Below are 22,753 nucleotides of genomic sequence, written 5' to 3'. Positions count from 1 at the left end.
TGCGTTTACAGTCGGACTCTAGTCTGGTGTCAGTTTCTCATTGTGGACTCCTTTTCCAAGCGACCTTCAGTAGATTCTCGCAACGTTACGCACCTCTCATAAGAGAAACATAATCTGATGTGTGTTGTTTTGGTTGCTCTGCAGAAAATTGCAGTTGATACGGTCAAGCCCATTGGTAGGCTTTGTTGCCATTCTGTGGAGAAAAAGGTGCTCTAACACTTCGATAACAAATCTGAGATTGGCACGCTTGAAATCAAACCAGTTTTCTCTGCACCTTTGGCTTTGGATCATCTACACCTACAGAATATAATTTCTGACTCTAAAAATCTTGCTGCATTTGTCTTTACATATACAGATCTTGCTGAGGATTAATTGTCATACAAATCATTTTGATGCATACAAATTGTCATACTTAAAGTAACTCATTTAACTTTGAATCATATGATTAAAAAGGGACATGCGATTTCCTTTTTGAGACTTTTAAAAACGTAATATTGCACAAGTGTAGAATGACATGGAAAAATAATATTTTAAAAGCTTTAATATTTCCAAATACTAAAAATTTCACTTTTTGATCAACTTCAGTCTTAGTTTATATTTACACTGTTGTTTCTGGACATTAAATGATGTTTATATTATGATTTATTTAGGGCTGTCGATTTAACACGTTAATGTAGTGCAATTAATTATATGAAAAAAATAATGCAATGAATCATTACCCCGACCTGTCCTTAAATGACGTAATATGTAATTTTCCTACCATAGGAGCAATTCGAGCTTGATGTACCACCTTAATGGGAGTCAATCTGTAAACATTAAAATTCTCACTGTTTCAAAAGTATAGACACAAGACATAAACAATATGTGTGTTAACATGATTTTACTGTGATAACATCACTTACTAACCGCATCTGTGGAAAGTTATAGACAATTTTACAACTTTTTTACCATGATGATGTAATGTCAACAAACCCTAAAACAATAAAACGACTGTAAAAATGATGATTTAAACAACTTTACAGCTTAAATAATACACAAGTTTTAACAGAAGAATTAATGTAAGTGCTTTTATAAAGTTATAAGCTTCACATTTCTGTCTTTAAACCCTCCAAAAATTGACCCCATTGACTTCCATTGTAAGTGCCTCACTTTTTTTATTATTTATTTTTTATAGTCAAAATTATTTTTTGTAGTAATCAACCACAAATGCTGTCGATTGAGCTTCACTTGTATTGAACCCGGAATATTCTTTAATGGCCACATCATGTAATTAATTTGATTAAAAAATTTAATTGACGACCCTAATTATGTATTTTTATATCATATTACATTATATTTTATCATGGGTAACACTTTACAACAAGATTCGATTTGTAAACATTAGTAAACAAAATTCGTTAACATGAACTAACAATACTTATTAAGCATTTAAAATCTTGGTTAATGTTAATTTCAACATATAGTGATGCATTGTTTTTTTAAATGAAAAGTTGCATTAGTTTTTCCAAACAGCTTCAGGTGATGTCACAAAGTATGAGGGAATTATAATGCAAAAATACCAAATAAGAAAATACAGAAGCACTCTCATTGTGGAATAAGTGGAGCTGGAGCTCTTTAAAGGAAACACCCCGGCGTTACATCTTTAATGCGGTTATTTCATGCGTTACATCTTTAATGCGGTTATATTGAATGCGTTGCATGTTTAATGCGGCTATATTTAATGCGATGCATCTTTAGTGCGGCTATTTAATGCGTTGCATCTTTAGTGCGGCTATATTTAATCCGTTGCATCTTTAGTGCGGTTATATTTAATGCGTTACATCTTTAATGCGGTTATATTTAATGTGTTACATCTTTAATGCGGCTATATTTAATGCGTTACATCTTTAGTGCGGTTATATTTAATGCGTTACATCTTTAGTGCGGTTATATTTAATGCGTTGCATCTTTAGTGCGGTTATATTTAATGCGTTGCATCTTTAGTGCGGTTATATTTAATGCGTTACATCTTTAATGCGGTTATATTTAATGCGTTGCATCTTTAATGCGGCTATATTTAATGCGTTGCATCTTTAATGCGGCTATATTTAATGCGTTGCATCTTTAATGCGGTTATATTTAATGCGTTGCATCTTTAATGCGGTTATATTTAATGCGTTGCATCTTTAATGCGGCTATATTTAATGCGTTGCATCTTTAATGCGGCTATATTTAATGCGTTGCACCTTTAATGCGGCTATATTTAATGCGTTGCATCTTTAATGCGGCTATATTTAATGCGTTGCATCTTTAATGCGGCTATATTTAATGCGTTGCATCTTTATTAAAATTCAAATAATATGGAAGCAGATCATGTAAATAACTACAAACTCTGAAACTGTCATTTCTCTGTGCGGTCAGCGTCTCTTCTGTGAGTTGTGTGAATGTCCCGATCTAAGGGGGAGAGATTGAAACTGCACAGGCTGATGCACTCTCTGTCACGGGACGCTCATCCCTCGAGCGCACATGCTTAATGCAGCTAGATTATAACGTGATGACTCGCGATTTATTGAATCATAATATATGTGTCACTGTGTGTTTCTTATTGTGAAGAAAATTGTCAATACACAGCTTTATTAATAAGAGAGAGTTTGTTTTTTTGTTTAGATGGATTGAAGTGAACAGAAAGGTGAGAGAGGGTAGTCTTCGCCCCATTATACACGGCAAAAAAATACATTTTTGATTTGTTTTTGTTTTGGCTTGTTTTCCAATATAAATATCTAAAACCCCTTTAAAACAACATACATTTACTTTAGCAGATATACTGCAGAAGAAAAATTGTTATCTGAGAATGTTGAATATAATATAAAAATACAAATATTTTAAAATATCTAAAAATCCTTTAAAAAAAGATGCATTGACCTGAGAAGCAGCATATCAGATATTTAGACTTGCTTTTAGAGAATAGATCTTGAATAGAAGTAGATTTTGTCTTTACTGCACTCGCAGAAGTATAACCAAGTGAAAAAATTACACTTATATACAAAATACACTTATATTTAATATTCTCTTAAAGCAAGTCTAAATATCTTATATGTTGGAGTTTTAGACAATTTTAAATGGAAAACAAGACAAAAACACTTGATAACAAAAGGATTTTTTTTGCAGTGAATTAAACATAATGAAAAGTATTTTTTCCTTTAATTCAGTGAATGTCATTTAGAGGCATTTTTAAAAGATGATTTTGTCCTCTTTATTGTTAGTAAGCACGTTTAATACAACCTTTTAAGGCACAAGCTGAATAATCGGTTTAGAGCTCATGATTAATCGTTGCAATAATCGCCGAATAATCGTTATAATAATAGTTAGATTAATCGATTATCAGAATAATCGTTAGTTGCAGCCCTAGTTATCATTAGCATTTTTATTAACTAACATTAATAAAGATTAATAAATTATGTAAAAAAAATATTTTGTTAATCGACCCTTTGCTAAGCCCCGCCTTAAAAGCATTTCTGACCAATCCTGTCTTAGCAGCTGTTGCCCTGCCGCCATTTCTCTGACACATGTTTGCTATTTTCCAACGAGAGTCTACAGCAGTGACGTGTTTTGAGTAGTTTTAGCAGGATTTAATCAAAATGATCCAAAGAAATGTAAAAAGCGTTGTTGCCACAAGGTCAATAGTCAATAGTGACACAAGGTACCCAGAGAGGATATACGCAGTGATTTTTCCTTTCTTTTCAAAACAATCTTTAAATCAATATTGAGAAGAGCATGCTATGGATTAAAGTGTCATATCTGCTGCCCATATGAACATGTATAACAACAGCAAGGACACCCGGATTTGCTGATATCTTACAATGAATTAATTTACATATTGATTCAGGTCTTAGTAAAGGTGATAGTAGATTAAGAGTTCACAGGATAGTAGTGAGTGTGTTATGAGACATTATGAGCAGTTCTGTTCATTTACGTTAATGTTATCAGGTGTGTAATCGCTATCAAATGATGCTTTTCTCTTTTCAAATGACTGTGATAATCGTTTATCTTAATTCTGATTCACAGTCCCCACAGTTTTCAATCAAATTACTGTGTAATTTAACAATTTATTATGAGATAAATATGCTTTACAATGTCACTCTTTATTCCAGCCCACTTAATAATATTATCCACCATTTATGAGAATATTTAGCCAAAAAAACGCATCGTTCACGACAATCTCCCATTCATTCCTATGGGGAGTTCTGCAGAGCTTATCAGAGTGAGCGACCGCAACCAAGGGGGGCGGAGCTTAGCGAAGGGTCAGTTGTTTGTTCATAACTAATGTTAACGAATTAAACCTTATTTTAAAGTGTTACAACATCGTGCAATAGTAATACATTTCGATTGTAAATTGCAGTAATGTGAATTGGCGGTAAAATCTCAATGGCCCTAAATATACACTTCATTTCTATATCTATATGCAAAATATAATGTCTAATTTGTTTCTTTTGATTTTGGAGTAAAATCAGCCCATATATGACAAAAAGAAAAACATCTAGAGACGCTTTACAGCATCCAATCCATTCCTAATTGAATAAAAAAAACAATTTCTCCCATTAAATATCATGTTTCACTCATAAATACATCACTTTACAAAAGGAAAATGGGTTCAAATGATGTTTCATGTTAGACTTTTTTTGTGTGTGTTTATTTTCTGTGTTCATCGGAGAAAATGGCGTTTGTTCGCATGAAAGAAGCACAATAGAGCTCTTCAGAGAGTCCCCCACAGAACTAAAACCAAATCCTCAGATCGCTGTTTGTGCAAACGCATTTTGGTGTTTTTTTTTTTAACCACATCAACACACTTAAGATCACTGACTCTTGTGTTTCTGTCAATTTTAAGGAGTAATTGTATTTATTAACTCAGATGTGGAGTGTCCAAGCCTCTTTAACCGTGGTAAAATCACTGTAATTCACGCCTCGAATGGCTTATTGCTTCTAGAAAAGAGCAGCAACAGTTAAAGGACATTTCTCTCAAAAAATTTTAATTCTGTCATCATTTACTCACCCTCATGTTGTTACAAACCCACACGACTTTAACTCGATCGAACACATCAGATGTTTTTTTACACACAAAGGAAGTGGATGGTGACTGCGGCTAACATGTTTTTTGTTATCTTCATGGAAAAAATAAAGTCATATAGGTTTGGAATGACATGAAATCCAGTGCAAAGTAACATGATTCATGAGTATATCACGTTTTGTAATTATTTGTTTATTTTGACTGTTTCCCACTTTATTCACCAGTTGTTATTAATCTTAAAGATAATTCCTGTGTAAGTCAGTCAGGAGAATTTTCTAAGGTGGCACCTGTAAATCCAGGTGTGTACACTGCTCATGTGTACAGGTAAACTCGCGTCACCCCATGACTGATATTTAACTATTCATTGCACCAGACCATAACCAAACTCACACCTGCTGTGTGAAATCATTCATGAGCCTAATATATTATTAGATTTTTGCATAATGAGAATTTGGAAGGGGGGAGAGTTTTTTTGCATGGCATGAAAATAATGCCCCTAATGGTTTCCAAAATATGCTTAATTTTCTGTATGCAAAATATCATTTATTATGTCTTTTTTGGGCTGAAATGTGACCTGGACATGTTTGTGTGAGATTCACATGTGCTGCCAGTGATTTCAGATTTCCTAAATATTCCATATTAAAACGTTTGAGCACGCAGATGTTAATTTAAACAGCAGCTTTCAGTGAAGTCTCGTCTCTGAGTGTTTGTCAGAATAATTGTGCATTAATCATACCTGCGGGCCGAGTGAGGTCTTTTAAAGGTTTCACGCATAAATCACTTTATCTTCAGTTCAGTTGAAACTGATAGAGCTGCTCTGGTGATGACTGTAGTCTGTTTACATGAACGGAGATCTAATAAACACTCAAATAAACACTCAAAACAACACAATTACAGGGTTCCCGCGGGTTCTTAAAAAGTCTTAAAATGTCTTAAATGATTTAACAAAAGTCTTCATTATCATTTAAAGAGGTCTTACATTTAGGGACAGAAAAACAGGAATCTCGATATGACCAAATGTAATCATTAAACTGTAAAACGCTGCGATTGGATTATAGATTAATTGAATAAATCTATAGTCTGAAAGCGCTGCACACTTCAAAGTGAAGACGCGGCACTGTTGCACATTGAGCTCGTGATACAGTGTTTCCTGCTGTTTCAGAACGATTCAAAATCAGTTTATTACTGCTTATTCTTGATTTATGACAATGTCCATGTTACAGCATGTATATAGTAATACGTTGTAGATGATTTTAAGAGTGCATATTTTATTTCCCTTATCTGTCTGTGTGAGCAACTGGGAGTACACACATTTTCAAAATAAGAGTCCCCGGTGTATTTTCGGCTTGTAGTTATAAGTCCTGCGGTATGCACCAAATCTGAATTTTTTTTTTCTGGTTATTATTGGAAATTTGGTTACTTGTTGCCTCTGTGTCTTTTCCAATCACAGTAAGAAATGGCTTGGAACACTTTTAAAACATTAAATATATCAATTTTAAAAACAATCGGCTGATTTATCAGTTATCGCCTTTCTTCCAACACATTATTGTATCGGCTAAATCCAAAATTGGTCAACCTCTAATTCGTATGTGTTGATATTTTGGTACATAAAACAATAAATGATCTGGTATGGACATACTGTACTCATTTTATTTGTTCAAGTATTAAAAAAGGTCTTAAAAATTCTTAAATTGGATTTTAAAATCTGTGCAGCATCCCTGAATTATGTCGTAAAAACAGCATTTATCAAAAACATTATTGTAACTATATTTCTAGTGGCTCTTGCAAAACTTAAGATTCTAAAATATACACTGCTGTGAAAAAGTATTTGCCCCCTTCCTGATTTCTTCTGTTTTTGTGTATTTTTCATACTAAATTGTTTAAAAAATGTTAACGAGATGTAACATAGAACAAAGGCAACCTGAGTGAACACAAAATACAGTTTTCAAATATATATATTTTTTTATTCAAGCAAAGAATGTATCCAACACCTATATCACCCATGTGAAAAACTAACTGCCCCCTTAAACTTAATAGCTGGTTGTGCCACCTTTAACAGCAACTGCAACCAAACGCTTCCGATAACTGGAGATCAGTCTTTCACAACTCTTCTTTGCAGAAATGCTTTAGTTCAGTCACATTGGAGGGTTTTCGAGCATTTGAACTGCCCGTTTAAGGTCCTGCCACAGCATCTCAATCCTTTGACTAGGCCACTCCAAAACTTTAATTTAGCTTCTTTTGAGCCATTCAGAGGTGGATAGGCCTGTCACGATAACTACTTTTGTTGGACGATATTTTGTCCCAGAAATAATTGTGATAAACGATATTATTGTCATTTTAAGACCATTTTATGCCACTGATATAATGATAATATAATAGCATAATTATGCAAGTACACCCTTTCAAAGAGCAGTGAACTTTTAATTCTTAAGAATATTCAGACTTTGGAATTGGAATGTCAGAAATGGCCCCTATCCATCTCCAACTGCAGTTTTTGTTCCCAGCTCGGAAAACTGGATGGGATGGTTATGTTTTAGATTAACTTTTAGGTTAGTTGTATTGCCACTTTTCGTTGCCACTGTTTTTAAACAAATTCGACATACCGACTCATTCACGTTAATGGGCTCTCCTCTCTCATTCGGCTTAAAGCCAAAATGTTCCCACAAAGGAGCTGTGGAAAGCAGCTTTGAAACCAAGTCCATCTGGACTTATTCTTCCAAACTTTCTGGCTGGAATTATGCAGTTGTCGGGAAAAACACCTATTAGCCTCAAGTAACACGTAATCTTCCCCTGTCGGTGTGTGTGTGTGTGTGTGTGTGTGTGTGGAGGAGCTGCCTGAGCCCCGTCTCCGACACCGAGAGCAGACGCAGTGCGACTGGCTAAAATGTTGGTGACATTCATTATGTAAACAAACATGCATGTGAACACAATGGGCAACATCGAGGTCAGCAAAAATGATCGAGGTCATGTCCATATATCGTACGATAAGTCAATAAAGTAATTATCGTGACAGGCCTTGAGGTGGACTTATTCCTATGCTTTGGATCATTGTCTTGCCGCATAATCCAGTTGTGCTTGAGCTTCAACTCACGGACTGATGACCGGATGTTCTCTTATAGGATTTTCTGGTAGAGAGCAGAATTCATGTTTCCTTCAATAATTGCAAGTCGCACTGAAGCAGCAAAGCTTCCCCACACCATCACACTACCACCACCATGCTTGACCGTAGATATGATGCTCATTTTGTGGAATTCTGTGTTTGATTTACGCCAGATGTAACGGGACCCCAGTCTTCCAAACAGTTCCACTTTTGACTCCTCAGTCCACAGAACATTCTCCCAAAAGCTTTGAGGATCATCAAGGTGTGTTTTGGCTAAATTCAGACAAGCCTTAATGTTCTTCTGGGTTAGCAGTGGTTTTCGCCTCGCCACTCTTCCATGGATGGTCTTTCTGATAGTGGAGTCATGAACCTTTATTGATGCGAGAGAGGCCTGCAGTTGCTTGGATGTTGTCCTTGGCTTTTTTGTGACTTCCTGGATGAGTCGTCGCTGTGCTCTTGGAGGGCTTTTGGAAAGTCGGCCACTTCTGGGAAGGTTCACTACTGTGCCAATTTTTCTCCATTTGGAGATAATGGCTCTCACTGTGGTTCTTTGGAGTCCCAGAGCCTTTGAAATAGCTTTGTAACCCTTCCCAGACTGATGTATTTCAATCATTCCGCATCATTTCTGGAATTTCTTACGACCTTGGCGTATAGTGTGCTACTGGGTGAGACCTTTTAGTCAACTTCATGCTGCTGAAAAAGTTCTATTTAGGTGTTGATTTGATTGAACAGGGCTGGCAGTAATCAGGTCTGGGTGTGTCTAGTCCAGCTGAACCCCATTATGAATGCAGATACATAGATAGTAGATTTGGGGATTTAGTAGCTAAGGGGGGGAATATTTTTTCATACAGGCCCAGCTGATATTGGATAACTTTTTTGCTTCAGTAAATAACATTTATTGTTTAAAAACTGTATTTTGTGTTTACTCAGATTGCCTCTGTTTTATGTTAGATTTTGTTTGAATTTTTGAAACAATTTAATATGAGATATACACAAAAACAGAAGAAATCAGCAAATACTTTTTCACATCACTGTAAGTCTATTAGGGCTGAGTATTGATACAGATTTCCCCATTTGATTCGATTCCGATTCACAAGCTCTCGATTCAGTCCAGATTTCGATACGATTTGATTTTAATCTGATTCATTTAGGTGCATTTCAGTTATAATGTTCATTTTGCTTCTGAATGAATTGGATATGAAAGAAATACTCTCTCAGCTAATCAGTTTCGGGTCAGTTGGATCACTACAAATGACTAATTACTACTCTAAAATTGTAATCAATACCAACTTTACTCATTACTTAATCAAAGTAACTTTCTAAAACACTTTCCACAAAGTCATGTCTGTTTTTCTGGAAAATCGATATTTTCAGTCTATTGGATTTTTTTCACCGTCTTATCCACCAGGTGAAAATAGTAAGTAAAAGCACACTTTTTAAGTGAACTCACCCCACTACGAGCTATAATAATAGTGATTCATGCCTTTGCAATCACCAGTAACCATTAACATTCATAATTTAAATACTGTCAGATGCATTGTGTCTGAATATTGAGAACTTGTAACACTTTCTTATCAGTATCTGTTATTGTAAACACGACAAAGGATTTATTTTTCATTCCGATTTGTTATTATCATAATGGTTTCTTATTATGAAGAAACTACTCCTGGCTTTTGTTTATTAGACTTATCTAAATTCCTCTGGCACTTGGAAACGATGCATTAACCGGCATGTACGTAATAGATCAAATGTGCTGTAGGTTTAGTCAACTCCTTTCATGATCCCTTAGCAAACAGACAGCTCAGGAAATGTCAGTGGTATCATGTAGACGTGGTTAAACACATTGGCGTTGTGTAGATACAGTTAAGGCCTATTCACACCGAGTGCAAATTTTTGACCCAATTTGCCACAAAATGATGTTAAAATTCACCCTATAAAGTGGCAGTGTTTTGTTTTTTGTTTGTTCATTTCCATTATGTATTTTTCCCTGTTTTGTGAACAAAACCTCAGAGACAATTAAGATTTTAGGACATTTTTTTCATAAATGCCTCTCCAGATTGGGTTAGGGTTGACAAAGTGGTATGGAACACAATTTTGCCATTTTCTTTTCGCTCAAGTGCACACATTTTTTTCAGAGAAGACTTTTCCTCAATTTGCGGCACTTTTGGTGTGAAAACTTTTGCAACCTTAGGTGAAATGCTGAATTTTTTTTTCTGAAATAGTTTTGCGTTCCCTCGCAATACATTTAACATGGTTTTACTACAGTAACCATATTTTAACCATGATATTCAAAGTGAAACCATAGTGATAATACAGGAAAACTAATTTTGTGGGTATCATGGTTTTACTATGTAAATACAATAGTTTAACTATGGTTTTACTAGAGTAATATTGTGGTAACACACTTTAAAATAAGGTTATATTTGTTAACATTAGTTAACATCATTAGTTGACATGAACTAACAGTGAATAATACTTTAACCAAGATTTATAAATGCTGTAAATGTTAATTTCAACGCATAATTTTTAAAATCAAACAACGGTCACTTTATTAGGTACACATGTACATCTACTTATTCATGCGATTATCTAATCAGCCAATAGTGTGGCAGCAGTGTAATGTATAAAATCAGTTTCGGTTAATGTTCACAACAACCATCAGAATGGTTTGCGAGGGAACGCAAAAGAACGCAAAACTTGTTGCAAGGGAACACAAAGCTTATCGCGAATGAACGCAAAACGCGTTGCGAGGGAACGCAAAAGAACGCAAAGCGCGTTGCGAGGGAACGCAAAGAACGCAAACGCGTTGCGAGGGAACGCAAAAGAACGCAAAACGCGTTGCGAGGGAACGCAAAAGAACGCAAAACGCGTTGCAGGGGGAACACAGAACCTTGTTGCTTGGGAACGCAGAACCTTGTTGCTTGGGAACTTAAAACTCTTGCGAGGGAAGGCAGAACTTGTTGCGAGGGAAGGCAAAACTTGTTGCGAGGGAAGGCAGAACTTGTTGCGAGGGGAATGCAGAACGCGTTGCGAGGGAAGGCAGAACTTGTTGCGAGGGGAAGGCAAAACTTGTTGCGAGGGGAAGGCAGAACTTGTTGCGAGGGAAGGCAGAACTTGTTGCGAGGGGAAGGCAGAACTTGTTGCGAGGGGAAGGCAGAACTTGTTGCGAGGGGAAGGCAGAACGTGTTGCGAGGGGAAGGCAGAACTTGTTGCGAGGGGAAGGCAGAACTTGTTGCGAGGGAAGGCAGAACGTGTTGCGAGGGGAATGCAGAACGTGTTGCGGGGGGGAACGCAAAACCTTGTTGCTTGGGAACACAAAACCTTTTGCAAATGAATGCAAAACTTTTTGCAAATGAACGCAAAACTTTGTTGCTAGGGAATTTAAAAACTTGTTGCGAGGGAACGCAAAACTTGTTGCGGGGGGAACACAAAACTTGTTGTGAGGGAACGCAAATCTTGTTGCGAGGGAATTCAAAAATTCCCGACCTGTTCTTTTAGGGGCTCTGTAGAAAATTGCACCACAATTAATCAAATAAATAATCACAATAACAGCTGCCACAATCAGCTAATCGTGGAAAGTGTCAATTATAACATTAAGGTTATGTTCATTTTAGTTTTTCCTTTTTTTTTTTTTTTTTTTTTGCAGTGGTTGACCATTATAACCAATTACAGACATGTTCGTTGCTCACTTTATGAAATTTATTCAAAATGTAAACAATTTTTTTTTTTTTAGGCTGAGGCCCGTGTAAAGCTGACCATCACTGTCCTGATTCTACTTATGTATAAAACAACATAATAAAGTAGTTTGAGTACACAATTCTCATCTTGTTTAGGATGTGTAGCCAACATAAAGAACATGCAGATGACCCACGCAAAATTATAATTATATTTGTTATAATCACGCAGCGTTAATTTCACGTTGCTTTGTTGTGACTAAACCTTTCAGATGCATTTGAGAGACAGACCGAGACATCCTGTAGACCCCGCAGCATTGGGTAAACTTTTGCTTAAACTTCATTCTGGAAGGCTGCGGATAACTTTGAATGGCAACTTCCGTGCACATCATCCGTCGCTAAGCAACCAACAATAACAGGAAGGAGCGACATTCCAAGAGCTTTTGTTTGAGGAGGCGCAGCGGAGTTTTCTGGGTCATGTTCAGAACTTTTGTTTGAGAGGATTATGAGCGTGTAAAGACTTCCATGCTGGATTCACTTCATCATGTGTTTGTGTGTTATATCAGATGATCTGGACGATGTGCGGACGCAGCAGGATTCTTTCTCGCGAATGATTTAGATTTGAACAGATTAGAGGAACTTCTAGTAACGGAGCAGTTTTATCTCGCTTGATACTACTTCATATTAAAGTTTGACAGCTTGCCTAGTTATATAAACACCGATTGGTTGAAACCTAGAGAGCAGGGATGTCCTCATTTGGAGCTGCAGTCCGGTTCTGTTACTGATGCTGCAACAGTGTCACATTCAAAGCCTGCATCTTCTGTTACCATGACAACACCATGCTGCTCTGCATCTATTCAGCATTGTGTTTCGTCATTTGTTCATGTACGGAAAATACAGTATGTCAGTCGTGTAACCTGATCAGCCTTGCGTGTTTTGTACACTGTGCGAAACATAAACACTAATAAGTAGTTTCTCAGAAGTGTGTTTGGAGAAAGACCTCTGGATCCGGACAAGTCCCTGTGTGAAGTGTGTTCGGATGTTTGTAGCTCCTGCTGGAAAATATCAATAATCATCAAACCTACTGTAACACATTTGAGGGTTTTTGAGCAAATGTCGACCACTGAGGTGAAATACAGCAGAAATGAATCATCATTTTAAACTGATTCTTTTTTTTTATTATTCATTTGAACAAATTCCATTTGCATTTGTGATGTCATCATCATTTGAAACCATCTATAAAACTTAGTGTAATCTGTCGCCTTCTTGTTTTTAAGCATAAACCTCACTGAATTTGGTCAAATTCTGCTTAAAACAAGACACACACAAAAATAAATAAATAAAACATGCTAATGTGGTAAACTATTACCAGATATTCTCTGAAAACAAGTTTTATTAACGTACACAATTTTGCTTTATAAGTAATTGTTTCTTGTTTCAAGAATATTAGCGAGCTGAGATTGTTTACAAAAACAAACCATTAAAGCCTCAATCCAGAATATGACTATTTTATTATGTTTGAAGTTGCACAGATTTTAATTTCTCCCAAATAAATGTTAATATTGTTAACAAAAATCTAAATGAAAATATTTTCTTTAGCTCAAATAAAAATATAAACGGACATGATTGGAAAAAATCTGACACTAAACAAATTATTTTTCATAACTCAGATGGCTTCAAATTAATTGTAATTTTTTATGCACATTTTAACATTTGAAACATTTACAATCCACCTTATTAAACATGAAAATGCCACTAAATAGAGGTAACACAAGACTGCCCTGAGAAATGTAATGACGTTAAACATATTTAAATTATACCAGTAAACACTTTAGTATCGGCAGCCAAAAAATACTAAAACTAAAATTAAAAACTATCTGAGCTAAAACCAGAATACACCGAGAAAATGAAAACTGAAGAAAACTGGAATGACAGATTGAATATAAAATCGAAATAATTAAAAACGATAATAACCTTAAAATCCAAAAAATAGTCATTTTTGCAAACAGATGTTTCCATTTTTAATTTGTCGAGTTAGGGCTGTCATGATTAAGACATTTGGCTGATGGTTAATTGTCAAATAAATAATTGTGATTATGACGATTAATTGTCATATTTCTTAAGCTGAATGAGTTCTTCATTAAGCAGTAAATTTTACATATTTAACTTCAAATATAGAAATCAAATAATTAAAAGGATATATGATTTACTTTTAAGGCTTTAAAAGGGTATGAATGACATGAAAAATATCTAAATATTTCTAAATACTTCAAATATGTCTCTTTTTGGTCAACTTTAGTTCATCAATTTTACATTTACACTGTTGTTTTTGGAACTCATAAATCAATTATATAGGTTTTTTTTTATATATATAAAATATATATTTTTATGATTTACATCATATAATTGTATATTTAGTTATATTATATTATATTATGAAATTGTAAAATATTTCTGTCCTAATTTCTTCACTTTCACGTGTCAGTTTGATAATATAAAAATCATTAAACGTAATGAAACGGTATTGTAACTGTTGTTTTTTCAAATTGCAATAATGAGATTTTAGGTTTAAATGTTTGTTTGTTTTTCTCATTAAAAAATGTCACAGTGCAGAAATCCGAATGGTCCTAAAATAGGCCTAATTTCCTTAATGCAAAATATAAAACCTTTTATTAATTTTCTAAACATTTGCTAATGTGGTAAGAAAAAATAGATATTTTCTCTGGAAAGGGTTAGAGTCTGGAAGTCTTATGAACTATTTTGCTTTTTAAAGAAATGTTTCTTGTTTCAAGGATTTTTAGATATTTTTACTGGAAAACAAAAACACTATTTGAACACTTTTGACTTTTGAAATGAATTTATGAATTGTGTCCTCTATCTGTTCATTGAAATGAACCATCCAAACAAATATATTCGCTAAAATGAATGTTCCCAATGCTGTACGTAAACAGAAACTAATGTTGACTATCATCTCGGTCTCACATCCCCTCTGTTGATCTCTCCGTTCTGAGTATGAGGTAAACGGTGCTGTAGAAAAAGACGAATGCGACCGTCTCTAAAGAAAGCGCTGAGCTCATCGATGCGGTCACATCAGTTCACAAGTGTTTGAGGGGATTGTGGGAGTTTTGGCCTATGTCTCGCTCCAGCTGTGGAAAACTCCAGAATAAACACTCGGTCCAGAGCGCTGAACCCGACAGGAAGTTCATTCTCTCCTTCATTCTTCACTGTGACTCTGGCCAGTTTTCCAGCGTCTGTCCTGACAGGAATGCTCCACGCTGTTTTCATTTGCATTATGTCTTTAATACTTTCTTTATTTCCTCTCTGTTCTTCCATGTCTATCTAAAATGTAGAAATATTTCAATCATCTCAGACTGTTCTGTTGAGTGATGGATTATAAATGTTCTTTTCAGTCTCTCTCTCAGATGTCAGTGTTTGTGATGACAGATTTCACACGTCGTCTTTCATTTTCACATGTTGTTGTTGTCATGGTGATGTTCATTTCTGTTCCTCTGAAGTGTCATTTCTGTATTTATCGGAGCACGTTATACGACAGAACAACTGAAGATGTGTTCAACCAAAGAACTTGTTTAAATGTACGACACACAAAATGAACATATCTAAAATGCATCTTTTTTTATTATTCTTTAAAATTGTACAGATTAGAATTGATGCTCCCAAATAAAATATAAAGTCCAAAAATATTTTGTTTATTTTTTGTTAAAAAAATAAAATACAAATAAAAATCTTTGGTTTCCGACCTTCAATTTATGCTGAATTAAATACAAATAAAAATATCATTATGAGAATTAGATTCTTTTCACTTTACAGAAAATTTTGATCATTTTTAAATCAAAGAAAATAAAAAATAATGCAACATATTAATGGTGCTAAAATAGGTCTTATTTTTAAGGAAAATATTATTTATTGCTTTTTATTAATTTGATTTTGGTTAAAATATAATCTGGACATGTTTTCCTTTTTTCTTTTTTTTTTTTTCTTTTTTGTAAACCGATATCTTTGGTTTCCAACCTTAAATGTATACTGAATTAAATAATAATAAAAAAATCTTTATGATGAGATTTTTTTTTTTTTACATTACAGTAATGAGAGTTTGGGGAAAATGTGATTAATTTTAAACAAAAATAATTATTTTTTAGTAAAAAGAATTCTGAAATGCAACATATTAATGGTGCTAAAATAAGTCTTATTTTTTTAAGTAAAATATAATTTATTACGTTTTATTCATTTGATTTTGCGTAAAATAATCTGGACATATTTTATATATATATATATATATATATATATATATATATATATATATATATATATATATATATATATTTAAAATTATTTTATTTTATTTTTTTTGTAAACCGAAATCATTGGTTTCCAACCTTAAATGTATGCTGAATTAAATAATAATAATATTAATAATAATAATAATAAACATTATAGTAATGAGATTTTGGGAAAAGTTTGATATTAATTTTAAATAAAAATAAAAGTATATATATATATATATATATATATATATATATATATATATATATATATATATATATATATATATATATATATATTTATTATTATTTTTTTTTTAATTATTTTTTTTTTAAATAATGCTAAAATAGGTCTTATTTTTTAAGTAAAATATAATTTATTACTTTTTATTAATTTGATTTTGCGTAAAATAATCTGGACATATTATTTATATATATATATATATATAAGTTTTTATTTATTTATTTATTTATTTATTTATTTATTTTTTTTGTAAACCGAAATCTTTGGTTTCCAACCTTAAATGTATTCTGAATTAAATAATAATAATAATAATAATAATAATAATAATAATAATAATAATAATAATAAAAATTATGGTAATGAGATTTTGGGAAAAGTGTGATTAATTTTAAATAATAAAAAAAGTATATATATATATTTTTAAATAATGCTAAAATAGGTCTTATTTTTTTTTTTTTAAGTAAAATATTATTTATTGCTTTTTATTAATTTGATTTTGGTTAAAATATAACCTGGACATGTTTTCCTTTTTTTCTTTTTTTCTTTTTGTAAACCAATATCTTTGGTTTCCAAACTTCAATTTATGCTGAATGAAATAATAATAATAATAAAAAAATCTTTGAGATTTTTTTTTTTTTTTTTTTTTTTTTTTTTACATTACAGTAATGAGAGTTTGGGGAAAATGTGATTCATTTTAAACAAAAATAATTATTTTTTTAATAAAAATAATTCTGAAATGCAACAAATATTAATGGTCCAATAATTTTTTTGAGGTCATCTCTTTTTATTATTCCTTATACCTGTATTCCATGCAAAATCCCCCACTCTAACATTTCATATATAAAAATAGCACTTAATGACATATTGCAACTTTTCACATTTCATATTTTCATTTGCACATTGTTACTTCTTACCATTTCCTGACAATGTAATTTGTTTTGCTCTTTAATGTGTTTATTACTGTAAATTGTGTGCCTATTATATGTATATAATTTCTTGTATATCTATTCTTGCTAAATAAATTTTTAAAGTCATATGATTCACCCATTTGTTTTTTTTCACCAGAATTTTCTTAAATTATTTAGTTTGATTAGGAAAGTTCTAGACCAGTTTTCTAAGAATTATTGAAGCACTATTTGAAGTAGCCTTGTAGCACACCAATAAAATCATAAGTGTTATATAACATGTTTATTTAGGCCTCAAGTCTTTTAGGGGGAAATTAGTGAAAGAGACTAAAGAATTCACATGTGCATGTACATATACGTAAACATGGTCTCTCGGTTCGTTTGTTCATTTGCATGATTAAAAGTCATCTGAAACAAAAAAGATTTGTTATTTTTAACATTGGATCGAATGCATGGAATTTAGAATCAGATCTGATCGTGTATGTGTTTTATAAACGAGTCCTCTGGACTTTTCTTGAGCTAAAAGTCAAGAATGGTGCTTGGTTAAACTCGAGTGAGGCCAAACCATGTGTGTGTCAGTAACAATATCCTCCTGCTATCAATTAAACAGTCTGTTGTTGAGCTAACCTGACTGCTTTCATCAATAACCTGTCTGTCTGTCTCTCTGTCTCTCTCTCTCTCTCTCTCTAGGCAGCGAATGGTTACGTTCTGTTATTCGACATCATTGGAGGGTCAGATGATAAATACCTGTACGAGCCCATCTATCCAAAGTGAGTGACTCTTGACCCTGTTGGTCTGTAATGTTTGTACTAATTTTAGCTTCAGCATCTCCACACTCCCAGCATCATTTCCTCATCCTCCTCTTCCTCAATCATGTTGTGATTTCGTTCTATTGTTGGTGTTTCTCATTGTCATTGGGTCGTCCTGTTGAGAAACATGGTCTGTGGATTATCTGAAAGAAAATAAAGAAAATGACGCACGTCGTCTTGTTAATATGCGCTCACTGACTGATGCCGTTACTCTTAAAGAGACAGTACAGATTAAGAAATTGTGACAGAGGAGTTAAGCATTGATAAGACAATACAAAAATTGACTTTAGAATGCAATATATTGTTTATTTGCTTATTATTCAACACAAGCCAATCATTGGCCTACAGTTCACAGCAATCCATTTTGCAGTTTAATTTTTTTTGTCAATCACTCCGAGATTTATTAAAAGATTTATTAAGCTTTTCTAAGGACTCGTCAATGTACAGCAACAGATGCTTTTGGAGCATCTCACTTTGGTTGCATCGCATCATAAACATACAGTTTTTAGGTTAGTGTTAAAACATACTATCAACATGCTAAAACATGTTAGCAATGCATAGCTAAGTGTTAAAACATACTATCAACATGCTAAAACATGTTAAAACATGGTAGCAATGCCTAGCTTAATGTTAAAACTTGCTAGAAACATGGTAGCAACATGTTAAAACATGGTAGCAATGCCTAGCTTAGTGTTAAAACATGCTAGCAACATGGTAGCAACATGTTAAAACATGGTAGCAATGGCTAGCTTAGTGTTAAAACATGTTAGCAATGCCTAGCTTAGTGTTAAAACATGCTAGCAACATGGTAACCACATGTTAAAACATGGTAACAATGCTTAGCTTAGTGTTAAAACATTATCAACATGCTAAAACATGGTAGCAATGCCTAGCTTTGTATTAAAACAAGCTAGCAACATGGTAGAAACGTGTTAAAACATGGTAGCAATGCCTAGCTTAGTGTTAAAACATGGTAGCAACATTGGTAGTAACGTGTTAAAACATGGTAGCAATGGCTAGCTTAGTGTGAAAACATACTATGAACATGCTAAAACATGTTAGCAATGCCTAGCTTAGTGTTAAAACATGGTAGCAACATGGTAGCAATACCTAGCTTAGTGTTAAAACATGCTAGCAACATGGTAGCAATGTGTTAAAACATGGTAGCAATACCTAGCTTAGTGTTAAAACATGCTAGCAACATGGTAGCAATGTGTTAAAACATGGTAGCAATACCTAGCTTAGTGTTAAAACATGCTAGCAACATTGGTAGTAACGTGTTAAAACATGGTAGCAATGGCTAGCTTAGTGTGAAAACATACTATGAACATGCTAAAACATGTTAGCAATGCCTAGCTTTGTGTTAAAACATGGTAGCAACATGGTAGCAATACCTAGCTTAGTGTTAAAACATGCCAGCAACATGGTAGCAATGTGTTAAAACATGGTAGCAATACCTAGCTTAATGTTAAAACATGCTAGCAACATGGTAGCAATGTGTTAAAACATGGTAGCAATACCTAGCTTAGTGTTAAAACATGCTAGCAACATGGTAGCAACGTGTTAAAACATGGTAGCAATGCCTAGCTTAATGTTAAAACTTGCTAGAATCATGGTAGCAACATGTTAAAACATGGTAGCAATGTCTAGCTTAGTGTTAAAACATGCTAGCAACATGGTAGCACCGTGTTAAAACATGTTAGCAATGCCTAGCTTAGTGTTAAAACATGCTAGCAACATGGTAATGTACATCAACATTTGATGTACCATCAAAACAGATGGTACATCAAACTTGAATTGCTCAGGAATATTCCTTATTATGGTCCGAGGACATGATTAATTACTTACATTTTTTAACACAATTTTTTAAAACATGGTAGCAATGCCTATCGTAGTGTTAAAACATACTATCAACATGCCAAAACATAGTAGCAATGCCTAGCTTAGTGTTAAAACATGCTAGCAACATGGTAGCAACGTGTTAAAACATGGTAGCAATGGCTAGCTTAATGTTAAAACATGTTAGCAATGCCTAGCTTAGTGTTAAAACATGCTAGCAACATGGTAACAACATGTTAAAACATGGTAGCAATGCCTAGCTTAGTGTTAAAACATATTATCAACATGCTAAAACATGGTAGCAATGCCTAGCTTTGTATTAAAACATGCTAGCAACATGGTAGAAACGTCTTAAAACATGGTAGCAATGCTTAGCTTAGTGTTAAAACATACTATCAACATGCTAAAACATGGTAGCAATGCCTAGCTTAGTGTTAAAACATACTATCAACATGCTAAAACATGTTAAAACATGGTAGCAATGCCTAGCTTAGTGTTAAAACATGCTAGCAACATGGTAACAATATGTTAAAACATGATAGCAAAGCCTAGCTTAGTGTTAAAACATGCTAGCAACATGGTAACAATGTTAAAACATGGTAGCAATGCCTAGCTTATTGTTAAACATACTATCAACATGCTAAAACATGGTAGCAATGCCTAGCTTTGTATTAAAACATGCTAGCAACATGGTAGAAACGTCTTAAAACATGGTAGCAATGCTTAGCTTAGTGTTAAAACATACTATCAACATGCTAAAACATGTTAGCAATGCATAGCTTAGTGTTAAAACATACTATCGACATGCTAAAACATGTTAAAACATGGTAGCAATGCCTAGCTTAGTGTTAAAACATGCTAGCAACATGGTAACAATATGTTAAAACATGGTAACAATGCCTAGCTTAGTGTTAAACATATTATCAACATGCTAAAACATGGTAGCAATGCCTAGCTTTGTATTAAAACATGCTAGCAACATGGTAGAAACGTCTTAAAACATGGTAGCAATGCTTAGCTTAGTGTTAACATACTATCAACATGCTAAAACATGTTAGCAATGCATAGCTTAGTGTTGAAACATACTATCAACATGGTAAAACATGTTAAAACATGGTAGCAATGCCTAGCTTAGTGTTAAACATACTATCAACATGCTAAAACATGGTAGCAATGCCTAGCTTTGTATTAAAACATGCTAGCAACATTGTAGAAACGTGTTAAAACATGGTAGCAATACCTAGCTTAGTGGTAAAACATGCTAGCAACATGGAATCAACATGCTAAAACATGGTAGCAATGCCTAGCTTCCTCATCCTCAATCATGTTGTGATTTCGTTCTATTGTTGGTGTTTCTCATTGTCATTGGGTCGTCCTGTTGAGAAACACGGTCTGTGGATTATCTGAAAGAAAATAAAGAAAATGACGCACGTCGTCTTGTTAATATGCGCTCACTGACTGATGCCGTTACTCTTAAAGAGACAGTACAGATTAAGAAATTGTGACAGAGGAGTTAAGCATTGATAAGACAATACAAAAATTGACTTTAGAATGCAATATATTGTTTATTTGCTTATTATTCAACACAAGCCAATCATTGGCCTACAGTTCACAGCAATCCATTTTGCAGTTTAATTTTTTTTGTCAATCACTCCGAGATTTATTAAAAGATTTATTAAGCTTTTCTAAGGACTCGTCAATGTACAGCAACAGATGCTTTTGGAGCATCTCACTTTGGTTGCATCGCATCATAAACATACAGTTTTTAGGTTAGTGTTAAAACATACTATCAACATGCTAAAACATGTTAGCAATGCATAGCTTAGTGTTAAAACATACTATCAACATGCTAAAACATGTTAAAACATGGTAGCTATGCCTAGCTTAATGTTAAAACTTGCTAGAAACATGGTAGCAACATGTTAAAACATGGTAGCAATGCCTAGCTTAGTGTTAAAACATGCTAGCAACATGGTAGCAACGTGTTAAAACATGGTAGCAATGGCTAGCTTAGTGTTAAAACATATTATCAACATACTAAAACATGGTAGCAATGCCTAGCTTTGTATTAAAACAAGCTAGCAACATGGTAGAAACATGTTAAAACATGGTAGCAATGCCTAGCTTAGTGTTAAAACATATTATCAACATGCTAAAACATGGTAGCAATGCCTAGCTTTGTATTAAAACAAGCTAGCAACATGGTAGAAACATGTTAAAACATGGTAGCAATGCCTAGCTTAGTGTTAAAACATATTATCAACATACTAAAACATGGTAGCAATGCCTAGCTTTGTATTAAAACAAGCTAGCAACATGGTAGAAACATGTTAAAACATGGTAGCAATGCCTAGCTTAGTGTTAAAACATGCTAAAACATGTTAAAACATGGTAGCAATGCCTAGCTTAGTGTTAAAACATGCTAGCAACATGGTAGTAACGTGTTAAAACATGGTAGCAATGGCTAGCTTAGTGTTAAAACATGCTAGCAACATGGTAGCAACATGGTAGCAATACCTAGCTTAGTGTTAAAACATGCTAGCAACATGGTAGCAACGTGTTAAAACATGGTAGCAATGTCTAGCTTAGTGTTAAAACATGCTACCAACATGGTAGCAATGTGTTAAAACATGTCAGCAATGCCTAGCTTAGTGTTAAAACATGCTAGCAACATGGTAATGTACATCAACATTTAATGTACCATCAAAACAGATGGTACATCAAACTTGAATTGCTCAGGAATATTCCTTATCATGGTCCGAGGACATGATTAATTACTTACATTTTTTAACACAATTTTTTAAAACATGGTAGCAATGCCTAGCTTAGTGTTAAAACATGCTAGCAACATGGTAGCA

At 33.7% G+C, this 22,753-nt stretch overlaps 1 protein-coding gene across 5 annotated transcripts in view; it reads left to right on the top strand.

The window, feature by feature from the left end:
- LOC127429087 (guanine nucleotide exchange factor subunit RIC1-like) overlaps positions 1-22,753 on the top strand; it is a 259,906-nt gene that overhangs the window by 20,159 nt on the left and 216,994 nt on the right. For all 5 annotated transcript variants that reach the window (XR_007895222.1, XM_051677879.1, XM_051677878.1 and 2 more), the window contains exon 3: positions 17,938-18,017. Coding sequence is in view for 4 of the 5 variants with exons in the window: in XM_051677879.1 (XP_051533839.1) it covers positions 17,938-18,017 (80 nt within the window). In the remaining variant the exon portion in view is untranslated. The remainder of the gene's footprint in view (positions 1-17,937; positions 18,018-22,753) is intronic.

The sequence above is a fragment of the Myxocyprinus asiaticus genome, chromosome 38, assembly GCF_019703515.2.
Source record: "Myxocyprinus asiaticus isolate MX2 ecotype Aquarium Trade chromosome 38, UBuf_Myxa_2, whole genome shotgun sequence".
NCBI lineage: Eukaryota > Metazoa > Chordata > Actinopteri > Cypriniformes > Catostomidae > Myxocyprinus > Myxocyprinus asiaticus.
This window is presented reverse-complemented; position numbering and strand designations above follow the sequence as displayed.